Source organism: Hypomesus nipponensis, chromosome 17 (assembly GCF_054491055.1).
Source record: "Hypomesus nipponensis isolate SF chromosome 17, ASM5449105v1, whole genome shotgun sequence".
Classification (NCBI taxonomy): Eukaryota; Metazoa; Chordata; class Actinopteri; order Osmeriformes; family Osmeridae; genus Hypomesus; species Hypomesus nipponensis.
Genome location: NC_140377.1, coordinates 14,487,739 through 14,502,603, shown reverse-complemented (window position 1 = coordinate 14,502,603; position 14,865 = coordinate 14,487,739). Strand labels below are relative to the sequence as shown.

Sequence of the window (14,865 nt, the reverse complement as noted above, 5' to 3'; positions counted from 1 at the left end):
CGGGGCCATTTTCAGCCCAACAATGTTACATACTCTATTCGGAGACCTTAACGAACAGTGTGAAATACCCCCAAAAAAGTCAATGACCCCTTTAATACAATAACAATGCATGTAGGCCTAAAGGCAAAAAAATCAGCGAACTTTGCAGATGACTTGGAGATCATTTGTAGAACTCAAAATATCAATCTTGACTTAAACACAATTTATAAGAAGTAGGAAGAGTGGATTCAACACACTTCATTGGGGCTCTTTTTACCAAAGATTTTACCAAAGTACTACAATAATTTCAGAAATTCTGGTATAGTACCATTTCTATCAAGTATATCAACAGTTGTCATATTGTGAACTCCCCTTGTGTTGCTTATTCATCAAATCCTTCGCAAGTTGTAATCCTCTGTCTGGTGTTTCCCAGGAGTCGAGACGGGGAAAGGGACCGAGACAGGGACCGGGACAGGAGTCGGCGTGGCGGCAGCCGCGAACGTTTTGACAGAAAGCGGCGCTCTCGCAGCCGTGAGAGGAAGAGGTCCCGCAGCTTGGAGCGCAAGACTCACCAGCGCAGCGGTCAGCGCAGCCGCAGCAGGGAAAGAGACAAGGAGAGGTCGTCCAGGGACAAAGGTCAGGACTTTATTTTTTTTCTATAATTATTTGGTCCTTTTATCAGATTTTATTGGCCTTTTCTTATTATTATTGGTGGCTAAGCCGCGAAGCGGCAAGCCACTTGTGTTTCAACCTTTTCTTACTATTATTATTATTATAAATCATCTTCCTCTCCCATTGAAGTCTATGGCAGCCCCTAGAACCATAGGGTAAATAGTTGTGAAATTTGGCACACTCATTAAGCACAGTCCCCTCTTTATATTCACCAAGTTTCATGTCTCTCATTGGAGCACTCTAGCGCCACCAACGGGTCATAGTTAGACTTGTGTTTACACACAACTTTTGAACCGTATGACCGATTTTTAAAAATGAAGTGCCGTTGGATTCCCTGGGTCAAGTCGAGTCAATTTGACGTCAATTTCCGGTTATATCAATTTTCCGCCATTTTGAATTTTGTGAAAAAGTTTTTTTGCTTCTCCTCCTTTGTCAAATCTTTCCCAGAATTGGCCCACATCATCATCACAGCAACCGTCACTAAATATTTCGAAGGGATTTTTGATTTTCAAAACTGTTTGTCCGGTACGGCCAATCAAAATCATCAACAAAGCAACCAAACAGGAAGTTGGGTCATATCTCAGCTAATCTTTGAGATATCAACACCAAACTTGGTATGATGTCTTGGAACCCTCATCTGAGGATGTCCAAACAATTTGGTGTCATGTGATCACTGGGCGTGGCCGCAGGATGCAAAATGTGTTTTGTCCAATAACTGTTGATTCGCTTGCCTCTATTAAGTGATTCCTTTGTCTCATGATATCTTGGGATATCCCGTGTGTGAAACATGATAACTTTTGATAACAGCCGAAGTGATGCAGCTGCCATTTTGAATTCATGAAAAAACGTTTTTTCTCTTCTACTCCTACAAAGTGTTAGCCTGGTCCTGACCAGACCCTCGTACATTTTATTTGTACAGAGTTTCTGTACAAATGAAGCAATGGAGCATTAACGCTTGTCAATGCTCCATTGACAAGCGTTAATTTCCTTGAAGGCGGGTCCTCTGTTGAAGTTTAAAACTATTGGATCTGCCCAGAGCCACTCTGATCTGCCATAACCAATCGCAGGCGTTCACCATAGCCAACTCCTTCACCACTACTGTAACGGAGCTAGCTGCCGCAGCTGGAAAATCAAACTTTTCCTGAACCCCGTGGGGAGGAGGGCCACAACATCATGGCCACCAACAAAACTCAGCAAGGTTCTTGCTCCGGCTTTAACTTACGGATATTGGGCAGCGTTGCCACAACCGCAGAATATTTCGCTTGCATCATTCTCCGCCGCCATTACTGAACTACTCAACCTAGTGCACGACATTAACGTCATCGTTCTCAGCCACTCCCTCTGTTCGCTGATTGGACCTACAAAAAATGTGTTTCTGAAAACCGACTTCAAAGTCAAACTCCCAGACCTAGTACAGAAGCAAAATCCAAATTGAGTGGAAGTACGTAGGAGGGCAGAGCCAGGCTAACAAAGTGTGTCCAATCTTCACCAAATTTGGCAGGCATAATATTCAGACCAAGCCTGGCAAAAGCCATTAAATGTTTTTTGGATTTTCAAAACCATTTGCCTTTTTACAGACAATCAAAATGTGCCATTAAGGCGAGACACGGCAGGCAAAAACAGGAGTTTTTCGTATACTGGTCAATTTGGATTTTCTTAGCTATTTTGCTTCCTCAACATGTCTATTTTCAAACTAGTTGAAAGAAAACGTTCAAAATATATTTTAGTGTTTATTTTACTGCACTTTGTCTTGTTGTGCCTGTGGATTTCACCAAAATTCAACAAAAGTTAGCATTCTAAGGTAACATACAGTACCGCGACCGTTGGCTTCACCATGACATTCGTGGTATCGTTGTAAAGCTCTTTTTCTCCTGCATAATGTTATCTGATCCAAACATGGTCATTTCCTTTGTATCAGCAACCAATCGTGAAAGTACAAAAGGAAGGGTTTGACCATAATAAGAAATCCGATTGGCTGGAGTCGATTTCTGATAACCTGATTCGTTCAAATGCATCACGTGATGCGCACTGACGCTTCCTGGTTTAGCTGTCAGCGATACCTTTTGAATCTCAAAATTCCGAAAGAAGCACTAACACAAACTTCTAAGCAAATAAGACAACTATTGTCACTTCCTAGATAAAAGACTCAACAGTTTAATGAAGACGACTATCAAGCTCAATCTATGCGAAAATTATCAATGGGAAAAGAGTAGATAGCGCTGAACATGAACAACGCGCCTCACAGCTGAAAGTTTACGTAGCGCGATTACATGAACTGGTTAATGAATGAATTTGTCCTGATTGCACAAGGACAGGGTTCAAAATTATTATTCATCCACATAATCATGGCTTTTAGTAGTAGTTTGCTTCTGGAGTGTAGTCCGTGCAAAATAGATGGGAAGGCTACCGCAAAAGTATATATATAGGCTTACATCTACGCGTCTGCAAGACGGAACGAGAAACGACGTTGCCTTTGACTTGTATGTGCGAATGGTTCTCTTAGCCCACGAGTTAGGGTTGGGGTATGGGAAAATAAATGCATCTTTCCCACTCTGGTCAAATGTGGCACTTTGGATGACATCAATGACTAATGAAAGCATTGCTGTATTGTCTGATCCCCACACACCCACCCACACACACACTGCTCCACTAGTAGGCTTCATCAATTTGTTTTACGGATCAATAAAGTATTTAATTCATGTGTTATTTAGTCAGTTTTACAGTAGGCCCCACAGGCTTTCCCCTTTAATATAAGGGTGGACAATATTTAGATAATGTCGCCTACCAATATACACATTTTTTTTTACTTTAGTGGCAAAAACATAACTTTGCCAAATGAACAGCAAGTAAATACACTAAGCATTAGATTTTAGTGGCAGGAATTGAGACTGAGGGCTGGAGTCACTGCAAAGGACCAGGGAGCAGATCAGGCAGGCTTTCTGGTGTTGGTATAGAAAAGCAGAGGAGAATGGAAATCGCCTGGTAGCCATAAACACCATGCTGGAACCTATATAACCCATGAGGTGGGGAAGCAGCTTATTCCAGTGTACTACCGCATGTCAAGTGACAGCATGCTGCAGCGAATGCAGCATTGAGGCACTCAGAATGCAAACGAGTGCCTCAACTCTGTTGTATGGGTGCGGTGTCCAAAAAGCAGAGTTGAGGCAGCAGCCAGTATGGCCATCTCCACTTTTAATGAAGGTGCCTCTGCCATGGTAAGTGTAATGGAGAGGTTGGCTTCAGAGCACAGTTGTTACAGTTAATGCCATGAGGGAAACTGATCGGTTCCGAATGTCCAAATCTGAGGCTTACGCAACCAGCCTGAAGCAGAGACTAGGCTGGACACATAAGTTAGGCTATAGGCAAAGTTAAGCAGGATGGACAACCACCAAACCAGGGTGGAAGTTCTAGTAGAAGTGTGTCTGTGCGGGTGTGTGTGTGTTTTACTACAGTTCTGTTCAGTTAAAAGCCAATGCTGGTTACATTTTCAGTTTGAATGTGTTTGGGATGTTTTCTGTTGTTGTTGCTAAGGTCTTGATGAGATATTTTGTCTGTAAATAGTGCTTTCAAATCCATTTGTACACAATTTTACAACACTCTTTTTTAAAAGCCCGTTTTCTCAAAATGAGGTTTTTCTCATGCTCTGAGCGTGAAATCTCCACTTCTGTAGTACTTACATACATCAAACTTTCTATTTATCTTCCTATTTACTTTGTCTAGGAGTTTACAGAGGGGTTCGTTAATAAATGTTTCATAGCCTGATTTATCTGGAATTTTATTCAAAAAAAGTGGCAAATCGTTTTTTTGAGTGTTGACAGTATTTTCTGATTTCTGAAGTGATAAAAAGAGATATCAAAAATCTCCTCTGTAAAAAACTTTATATTCATAGTATCAACAAAACGACAAAAAAAGTTTTTACCTAGCTTTAACCAATAATCTGATTTAAGTTCTGGAAAAGTACGCATATGTAATTAAATTGTGCCTCATTTGCATATAATTTGCATATCTCAATAAAATATTCAGAAAACTTGTAATGCAAAAAAACATTGTCTTAATTCAAGTAATAAACTGGGGAAGTTTAATGGTGATATCTATCAGTTACAATTTTTACCCTATTAACCTGTGGTGTCTGGCCTTAAGCCAGCAAACACATCAAAATGTGCCGTTAAGCCAGCAAACAGGAAGTTTGGTCGTATCTCATCAAATCTTTGATGGATTCACACCGAACTTGGTATAGGGACTCGGAACCCTGTTCTAAGGCTTTCTAAAATGTTTTCTGGGTCATATGACTGCTTGGCCACCTCATTGCTGCTTGCAGCTATATTCATTATTATTATTATTACACATCTGTCATGGGAGTCTATGGTAGCCCCAACCACATGGTCAGAAGTTGTGAAATTTGGCTCACTCTTTGGGACCAGTCCCCTCATCAATTTCACCAAGTTTCATGTCTCCCATTCCAACCATGTAGCGACACCAATGGGTCAAAGTTGAAGGTGTGTTTACACATGTTACTTTTGAACCATATGCCGCATTTTCCAAAATGAGGTATCGTTGGATTCCCTGGAATCCCGTACCGTGGCGCTACGGGAATCACGGACTTAAACGCACTACAAAAACGCAGACAGGCTCACCTATCCCATTAGCAATGTTGAAATGGTACAACATATTTTGTATAATTTGTAATCTTGTAATTATTACATATTTTGTTCCAATATATCTGGTTCAATTGAATGTTGAAAATAAGAAGAAATGGGCTATATGTTTTTTTTATAGCCTACATTTAATGTCCAACTAGGCACTTATTGGATACCTTTTTTAAATATTGTTGATTCAATTGTTCAGCTAGAAGTGATCCCTCAGTCTGAGATAGCTTATTAACAATGGCCGGGTTTCCCAGATTCATTTCCTTCTTAGGAACGTTCTGGCAGTAGGCCTGCAAGTTCTGAAAAAACAATAAAATAACACTAAAATATCCTTATTATTGTTCAATAATGGTAAAATCCACCTTAATTTTGTGATTTGCGAATAATGTATATTGGCTTGGGTCGCGACGGCTTGGGACTTTTAAAATATGGGTCCCCAGAAAAAAAGTTAGGGAAACACTGATTTAGCAGACGCTTTTATCCAAAGCGACTTCCAAGAGAGAACTTTACAAAGTGCATAGGTCCCTGATAATAACAAAAAAATGGCCTTTGGCATTGCGGGTAGCCAAAACAAGAAGCACACATGGTGAACAACCAAAAAATAAGTGCCAAAGGGAAGAACCATAAGAGCATGTAGTTAAGCAAGTTACAACTAAACAACATGAATCTCTAAGTGCAAGTGTACCTGTAGAAAAAAGCACCAACAGTAAAATAAAAAATAAGATGAACTAAAATAGAATATTTTGCAGTGAATACAACAGTTTAAATCAGTTACCACTAACCAACAAGAGCAACAAGTTTCTAAGGAAGAGTCATTGTGATCCTTGAGGAAACTAGCATTGGGTTCAGCAAACCATTCCTAAGTACCGTTGTACTCCTGGAACAAGTGCGTCTTGAGCCTTCTCTTGAAGGTGGAGAGACAGTCTGTGTCTCTGATGGAGGTGGGGAGTTGATTCCACCACTGGGGGGCCAAGCAGGAGAAGAGGAGAGAGTGTTGGGACCGGACGGTCTTGAGCGGTGGGACCACCAGGCAGTTGTCTGAAGAAGACCGTAGGTGGCGGGTGGGGGTGTAAGGCTGCAGGAGAGACTTGATGTAGTCTGGTGCAGTCCCATTCACTGCTCGGAAGGTCAGCAACCAGGGTCTTGAATCTGATGCGAGGAGCGGGGTAACGTTGGAGCGTCTGGGTAGATTGTAGACCAGGCGTGCCGCTGCGTTCTGAATCCTCTGAAGAGGATCTTCCGGATGTTGTAGAGGGTGAATCTACACAACCGGGAGACCGCAGCAATGTGGACCGTGAGGGAGAGCTCATCATCCATGGTAAACCCAAGGTTCCTGGCAGAGGATGAAGGGGTCACGAGGGGCCCGGTCAGTTCTTCAGGTAGAGTTCTCACTTGAGATCGAGGACGGGGGCCCCCTTTCGCCACGGGCCCTAGTGCAGCTGCACTCCCTGCACTGCCTATAGTTACGCCACTGGAAAGAGCCCTCATCCACTTGGACTGTGGGATAGTCTTAACAGATTTAGCGAAAACGCGCCTCAGTCTGTGGGGGTGGACATTGGGATTGGGTCCAACCGTTTGTAAAATCCGGATTTATTCGGACGTCGTTTCGGAGGGATAAAGCTGTTCGTCCTGCGCATTGATACAGAGCGTGCAGATAAAGAGGGGGTGCTATTTACAGACGGGGCCGTTGTAGTGAAAGAGAACGCAAGCAGGGGCTAAGCAAAACAATACCCTGCGCAAAAATCTACAATGAGAAATTATTTTTGCCATGTTAAACAAACAAAAACATTTAATCAATTTGTGGCAGTTCATCTAAATTGACAAAAAAAATCTATGTTTGGGAAACACTGCTGTCACGTGACAACGTAGAAGTGACAAGGAGTGATTGGTTAAAATCTGCATTAAAGTTAAGAACGTAAAGATGTTCAACTGTTTTTTTAACTTAGGATAGAAGGTAAACCGGTCACTGTATTAGCTCACAGCAGGCACATACTGTGCAGTAGGCTAATTAACGAGCGTTTCGTAAAGAAATAAAACAGGTCGCACCATAATTACTATTTGCACTCACAAATGCTCCCAAATATATTTTGAGGCAGTATATGCGGACAAAATGGTCGCAATTTCTTGCCCTGCAAAAAGTGCTTCTCAGGGCTCTACGCTAATGTTTTCCCCAAGGAGTACATGCGCTCCTAAATGAAAACATTTAGGAGCACACAAAGACATTTAGGAGCACAGTGTTTTTTGGTTGTATTTGTTTACTACAATGAGGCCACAGCTCTATGGACCATCTCGCTGTGCAACACTAAGGCTGCTACATGAACATGCAAGCATTTCTTCAGTTCTTTTCCCTGACAAATAAACAAATGGCATGCATATACTGCACGTTGCTTAGATGCAAAGTATATCTGTTGTCCAGCTGCTTTTGTAGTTTGGCCGTCTGGAACGCTTTGAGGTCAGCCAGCGGTTCACAGAAGGAGTTGGATGGAAGTCCTCAACAGAAGGCCCCTCCAGGGTGATCCTCGTTACGTCCTCAGTGGTGGAAACCCCAAGGCAGCTTCTTGTCGAAGACTTGATTCGATTTTGTGCAGAGAAGCCTCGCTCACACTGGGCAGCTAAAATTGGCAGCACCAACTGTAGTATATTCTAGAGAAAAAATATACTTTTCAATTTCATTAAACTCTTATCATTAACTTATTAAAACCAATCTTTAAGGATACCATACGCAACTACTCAGTACTGTTGGCCTACCTCGTAATCAAGCTTGTAGGGGTCCTTTGTTAACATGGTCTCCTAAAGGCCGCTGTACGACTTGTCCTTAAAATTATTGCTGACCAGGATTTTCAGGCTCTGCCACTCGTCCTGAATTGCAGCCAAGTTGCACCCCAATCTGCAAGTTTGAACAGAACAAGTGAATTTGCAAATATGTAAACAAAATTGTCTCTATGGCAATTGCAGTGTCAAATACATTCTTACCTCTCTAGAGGCTCCTTGAAATACCTCACCAGGTCTGACACATCACCAAAGGTGAGAAGGCTGGCCTGGTCTTCTGGCCATGTGTCAGGATTTAGCACTTTGAAAGAGTCCACTGGGGTCTGGGCACTCTCATCCTTCAGCAAACCACCAAACCTGGCTTTAAGGTCTCCCACGCCAATGTTGATGGCCGCCTCCATGTGCTGCTTCAGCTGGGGATTAGTGAGGTCTGTGAAGCCTTTCAGATTCCCCTTCAGTGTTATTCCCTAAAACAGAAATAACACACACGTCTCACACACACACAGAGAGGCAGACAGACACACAACAACACACAATGAAATGTCTGGCCATTTATCAGCCTCTATTTCTTTAAAGACTTCTCCAATCTTCACTGCATTTCCCTCCTTATCCTCTAATTGCTTGTATTGTATTGTGCAACAAAAACCATGATTCTCACACTGAGAATCTGTCTTAATCATCGATTTCTCTTATATCCTAACTAACTCTCATCCGAACACACCTGGAATCTCCTCATCGCCCTGCTGCTGAGCAAGCATGGTCTGGATCTTCTCCAGCATGCCTCCTGCCTTTGCCCTAAACTTTAGTGCTTCCAGTTTGGTCACTGTCTTCTCAACTCTGATGTGGCTTGGGGGAGAATTAGGTCATTCCTTTGCAAGGTGAGGATAGCTCCTCAAACATGTCAGAGAGAAAATGGCAGAATACACAAGAGTGCATTCTCCATTTCCCGTTTTATCTGTTAAGTAGTGCGTAAACAAGTATAAAGGAAACGTGTTGGTTAATTACTTTTTTTCTCTTTAGACTTTCTGTCAATGACTTGATTCTAAAAGTTCAGTTAAGTTTTTAACCCTTTTTTGTAAATTAGTGGTACTAAATTTACTAAGTAAAACTGACCTTTTTAGCTCGCCGTTGAACCTCCGCTGATGCTACGGCCAGGTGCTCCATGTGATGCAGAACAACTGTGTACTGGCCTTGGTCATTGGCAAGGTCTTCTTGTCCATGCTACAAGAACACTGAGGGCTCTGTGGACATGGGGATCCAGCAAGTTCCCTTGACACTAGCTGGTGTACAATATCCACACCAAGCTCTTGTCCGAGAACAATGAACTCTCGTTTGGATTTGCCTCTGAAGGGATAAGTCTTCCATATTAGATGTAGAAGATCGTATACAACAGACACCTTTGGCTCTTTCTTTTGAACTGTCAGTATTGCCAGCTCTAACCTGTGAAAGTAAGAACATAATCTTTCAAACAATTCACTGTCTTTCTCTTGTGCCACAGAAAACAATAATTTGGTGGTATTTACCATAACACTTTCTCAGAAAATCATGCTTATAATGAATTAAAACCCCTGTATAAATGGAGCTATAATACAGTATAAGCATTGTTTAACATTCGCTACGCGCAAATACAAATAAATCATAGATTATTATTTTTTATTATTTTTCATTATTTACAAACTTATGTGGCATACAGTGGATTGGTATTATATGCCTCCCTGCCTCTCTCTGCAGGTGGGCAATCACTCCCCCACGGTGGCCCATGTTCTCTGAGGCGCCATCTGCCCCAAAGGAGATGCACTTCTACATCCATGACCCTGCATCCTACTCTGGGCAAACAGCACAAAATGCAGCCTTGGTGGCATCCAAAACACCTTGAATTACAACACAAAAAACAATTACGTTATACAAAAGTCTTTCTGACAAACTAAATTATATAAGAAGAGAATATAATATATTATAAAGATATTATTATAAATATAATATATTATAAAAACTTACCTATGGAATGGGAGTGCTCAAGGGTCTGTTGTCCGACCAGGAGATTGACTGGCTTCCCATTCTCCAACAAGCGCACATAAACAATCTCGCATTCGATGTTGGATATATCAAGTGTCTCCGTCGATTAGAACGGCTAGATACTTCGCGGCTTTCAGCTTCGCTGACAGGCTCTCTCATTATGTCAGCAATTTGACCGATCATCTCCGCACATCTTACATCATTGTCGTATGTGGAATTAATGTCAACTCCATTTTTGTGGTGGAGTCTGATAAGCGGCCCAAATTTAACAAACGGTTCTTTTTCTTTGGCAAGGAAGTATGCTATGTTGATCTTTATTTTCAGCTGCCATCTCTTCTCCTCTTCAGATAGCAGCACTTGCCTCTTCAAGGCTGCTGACACCGTGCTTGAGGGTTTCTCCTGTTTCAACAGGTACAGATCTCAACACTGGATATGCCGCCGAGAGATTTTGTGACGCTATCCTTTTTTAGATGTGGATTTCCTGACACGAACAACGAGTTACCAGCCTGCTTCTGCCCTCTACAGTATTTGCAGAACATGAGGTTGTTCTCGAAACCCAGCCATGGGAACATTATAAGCCAATTTACATTAAATGTAGATGTACTCCCTGTATGTACTCCCTCTGCCGGCTCCAGTGGACGTTGAGGTTGTGGCAGCGGCAGTCACCGTAGCCGGTTCGCTACGGTTGTTCTCAGCGTTGATTAAACAAATGTTCTGTACGTCTTCAGTCAATTCTCAAAATTTAAAAACAGCACTGGAACTCAACAGGGTTGATGCAAAGTGTTTTATTGGTTCTCAGGTAACAAAGATTCCCAATAGACTGTGAGCTTGATCCTGGGATCAGACTGAAGTTTTCTCCGGACAATTTAACTTATATAGTCTTCTCCCCGTTTGTTGGTTACATAGACATTACCTAATCTTACAAAGCGGATCCCTTGTCTCAAGGGATTCAAAACAGAGACACTTCTTCCAATTAGGCTCTTTCTGACCTTGAACAGCCAGCTGCATTAGGCTTCTGGGTGTAAGGCCACAAATATGTCTCATAAGTTATAGCTATGCATCCTGGTCCTTTATGAAAGCATACACATGCTCCTCTCCCCCACTCATCCTTTAATTATTTAAACCTTATATTTTGCGCTCCATGTCTCCTACCATTGTTTAGGGATACAATATTCAGCCAACAGCTTTGCATCTGGTTTCCACTAATTGGGGTGTGTACGGTGTTCATTTTAGGACATCCTCAGACTCAAACGAAAAGGCGTAAAGTCTCAGACCAAACAGCTTCAGTCGCAGAAAAACCTGTGTCATTCTCAGACCAAACGCTCTCAAACCAAACGCCATCGTTCTCAGACAAAACGCCCTCAAACCAAACGCCATCGTTCTCAGACCAAACGCTCTCAAACCAAACGCCATCGCTCTCAGACCAAACGCAAAAGATTTTTTGTTATCATAGTTAGCTAGATGGGGGAGCTGCTGACTAGCTTTCTGAATGAGCTTAAGTAGCAGCTTTTAAAGTGAATACCATCGTGTTGTTTCTGTTAACTGGTACAGCAAGAACACTTACTTTTGATATAGCTAATACAAAATTGTTGTTTTCTGCAAGCTAGTTCACTCGTGTAACGTAAACCCATGTGTAGTCCTTCGGTTGCCATGGATACTACAAACTCCACCATGTCCTAAAATGAACACGCTAGTGTTCATTTTAGGACATCCTCAGACAAAACGACGTCAAACCAAACGGCATCAGAAAACCCTTGTGAGTCTGCCTGCCACTGCCTTATTTTTTGGATTGGACATACAGTTTTGCGTCTAGGTTAACTCGTTTGAGGTGTGGTTGCTAGGTAAGTGTTTGTTTCTCTCTTATAATCGAGCTAGCGCGATATGGCTCTCCATAAAACGGTTCGACTTTTTCTTCAACTACAGTATCGACCAAATTGGCCAAACAAGGTATGTACATTGAGCTTAAAGTGTACATAATCTAGCTAGATTGTTTTTATTTTATCAAGTTTCACAGAAATCTGCAAAAATCGAGGCTCAAGACGGTCATAGCTGACCGTCACGAACAGCCAAACCAGGGCTGGGGTAAGTGTTTGCTGCAGCTGACGTTAATCCTACGAACAAACGCATCATAACTGGAAAGTTTTTCCTTTTAATTTACGATATTGAACACAGATGTAAAGTTACTTGTTTTTACTCTAAATATCTTCTCCGTTATCAATTTGAAGTAGTAAATCTACATACCACTTTGACACACTTGCAAGAAATGATCCAGCGGTTAGATGTAACATGGTCTTGTTATTTACTATAAAAAACTCACCAGGGTCAACGGCAACCCTGCACTATGGATTATTATTTAGATGTAATCTTAAATAAAGTGTCTGAACAGGACTGGGTGTGCAGGCACGCATTATACGTTTCTCCTCTGTCTTGAACCTGAAACCTAGATCCTATTTAAAAATGTTGCCAGTCTGTTGCCAATGACGAACGGTTGCTAAGTTTTTCTAGCAAGTTCAAGTCATTCCAGTGTTGTCCTTTTACCTTCAAATTCGTTCAACGCAGACTTCAACAAATGTTTTTCTGCTAAATTTTCACATTTTCCTGCAGCTCATCTTTCTGAATTTTTCCCTTTTGTTTTTCATTTTTATTCTCTTTTTTGCCTTCATCTTGCTCCAGGTCCTTTCAAAAATACCTTTCACAGCAATACCTTCCAACTGCCAGTACTTTTGCATTTTTCTTCTCTTTTCTGTAATTTTTCTGCCTTCATCTCACTGCAGGTCCTTTCTAACATACATTTCAGGCCTTTTAAAACTCCAGCAAATACATTTCAGCTAAATTTTCAAATTTTTATGCATTGTTTCTCTTCTAATTTTTTTTTACTTTTTGTTTTGCATTCTTCTCTTTTCTGTAGTTTGATGCCTTCGTCCAGCTCCAGCCCCTATTTAAAATACCTTTTGGGCGCGTTGAAGCTTCAGCTTATAACTTTCTAAACATTTTCAAATTTTTCAGCTTTTTTAGCATGGTCAGCTATCCCCATTCAGGTTTTCAGCATTCTCACTGCTGTTTTGCAGGAACAGCCTTGTCTAGTTATTATTATTCTTTTTGCCCCCCTAAAACTTTGTTAATATTTGGACTACATAGACAACCTAGGTGTCAAACGTTTCGTCTTGGTAGCGATTGAGTTGCTTTTATTGGGATTTACGTTCTGTTGCATGGTTTAAGTAGAAATTAAGTTTTTGTGGCGAAAAGTGAAGCTAACGGTGGCTAACTTGCTAGCCACAGTCACTGACGTTGCTAACGTCACAAAAACACGCTTGACTACCTGTAGCAGAATATCAGTTTAGCAGCTCGTTAACTTCTGGGAGATGATCGGCTAACTAGAAACGCCACAAGCAAAGAGACCAGGGTGATAACTATTTACTCAAAATTATGAAATGTAGTGTACAATATGATGTACGCATTGTTATTAAGATAGTACATCTATTTTCGGAAACAATAGTCTGCGGCTGAGGTGTTAGCTTCATGAGTCTTGACATAGCTTCTGTTGCCCGGGCAACACAGGGCATACATGCAACATAACTCTACATCTGTTTTCAATCTTTAATTAAACATTCCTCACAAATACATTTTCGTTTTTGGATTTATTATTTAATTAGTAAACGATTTATTACTTCATTAATAAACGATTTGACTAGCAAAAAAAAGGGTGATATGAAACACTTGTGAAATGTGTAATCTGATGATTATAGCTAGAGATAAACGCTAAACGGTCTCCTATTTTCACAGAGGAGTTGGCTCTAGCTGTTTCCCCGGCACATCTCTGCTACTATCTGTTACCAAAAGTGTTAGACCGTAAGTTAGAGCTAGAGCTAATTTGCGACCTTGTAGTCTTCCGTTCCAGATCGCCTCGGCCTGGGGAGGTAGCCTACGGTACTGTACAATACGAGTGGCAGGTATAACGCCAAATTGGATAATCCTACAGCTAATTTTCTACCTTTCGTCTTCCGTTCCAGACCGCTTTCGGGGTTACTTGACAATTTGTCCAGCCACCAGATAGTGCCGTACTGTAGTAGCCAGATATGTGTGTGTGTGTGTGTGTGTGTATATATATATATATATTAAGATGCTTTTATGAATCAACATGACCTACACCAGCTTGCGATCCACTTTTGGGTCGGGACCCACCACTTGAGAAACACGGTCCTACAAATAGACAAATGCAATATACGTCCCATAGCTTACACGGGACCTTAATACAGCAAAGATGGGTGTTCATTTTTGAATCATTTGCCCTTGAGAGGACTAATTAGTCGTTGAAGAAGCAGGCTGTCTTCCTCATGTTGGGCAACCAACAAGTTGTTTAAAATAGCTTGTGTTCTGCTCCTCTCTCTTGCCAACCGTCTCTGAAGAAGGGGATCCCCTCTGAATTGCTCCTCCCAAGGTTTCTTCCATTTTTTCTCCCGTTGGGAGTTTTTCCTTGTCTTCCTTGAGGGTTTAGGTTGGTTGAGGGGCAGTTCTATGGGCGTATGTGAAGCCCTCTGTGACATGCTTGCGTGTAAAAAGGGCTATACAAATACATTTGATTTGATTTAAAATCTGATTAGAATTTACTTGCTAAGTTTCCTCCTGAGTGCTGCCTCTTCATTTGGCCTCCTTCTCTTCCAACCAACCAGTAGGCTAACACCACTCCTCCAGCTGAGTAATATATGTAATTTTACAAGTATATATTATCAAGGGAACATAATGGTCTTGGAACTGCAGTCATACACTTCAATGCTTTTGAAAT

The 14,865-nt window shown here is 41.5% G+C and overlaps 1 protein-coding gene and 1 long non-coding RNA gene across 2 annotated transcripts in view; both read left to right on the top strand.

Annotated features, from left to right (window-relative positions):
* The window catches only part of luc7l3 (LUC7-like 3 pre-mRNA splicing factor), a 48,211-nt gene that overhangs the window by 28,300 nt on the left and 5,046 nt on the right, over positions 1-14,865 (top strand). The window contains exon 9 of the mRNA XM_084678798.1: positions 413-615. Within this exon, the coding sequence (XP_084534924.1) occupies positions 413-615 (203 nt within the window). The remainder of the gene's footprint in view (positions 1-412; positions 616-14,865) is intronic.
* Positions 7,989-9,715, top strand: LOC146253656 (uncharacterized). Its single transcript, XR_014731930.1, has 2 exons — positions 7,989-8,944; positions 9,188-9,715. It is a non-coding gene; the product is annotated as an uncharacterized LOC146253656 (long non-coding RNA).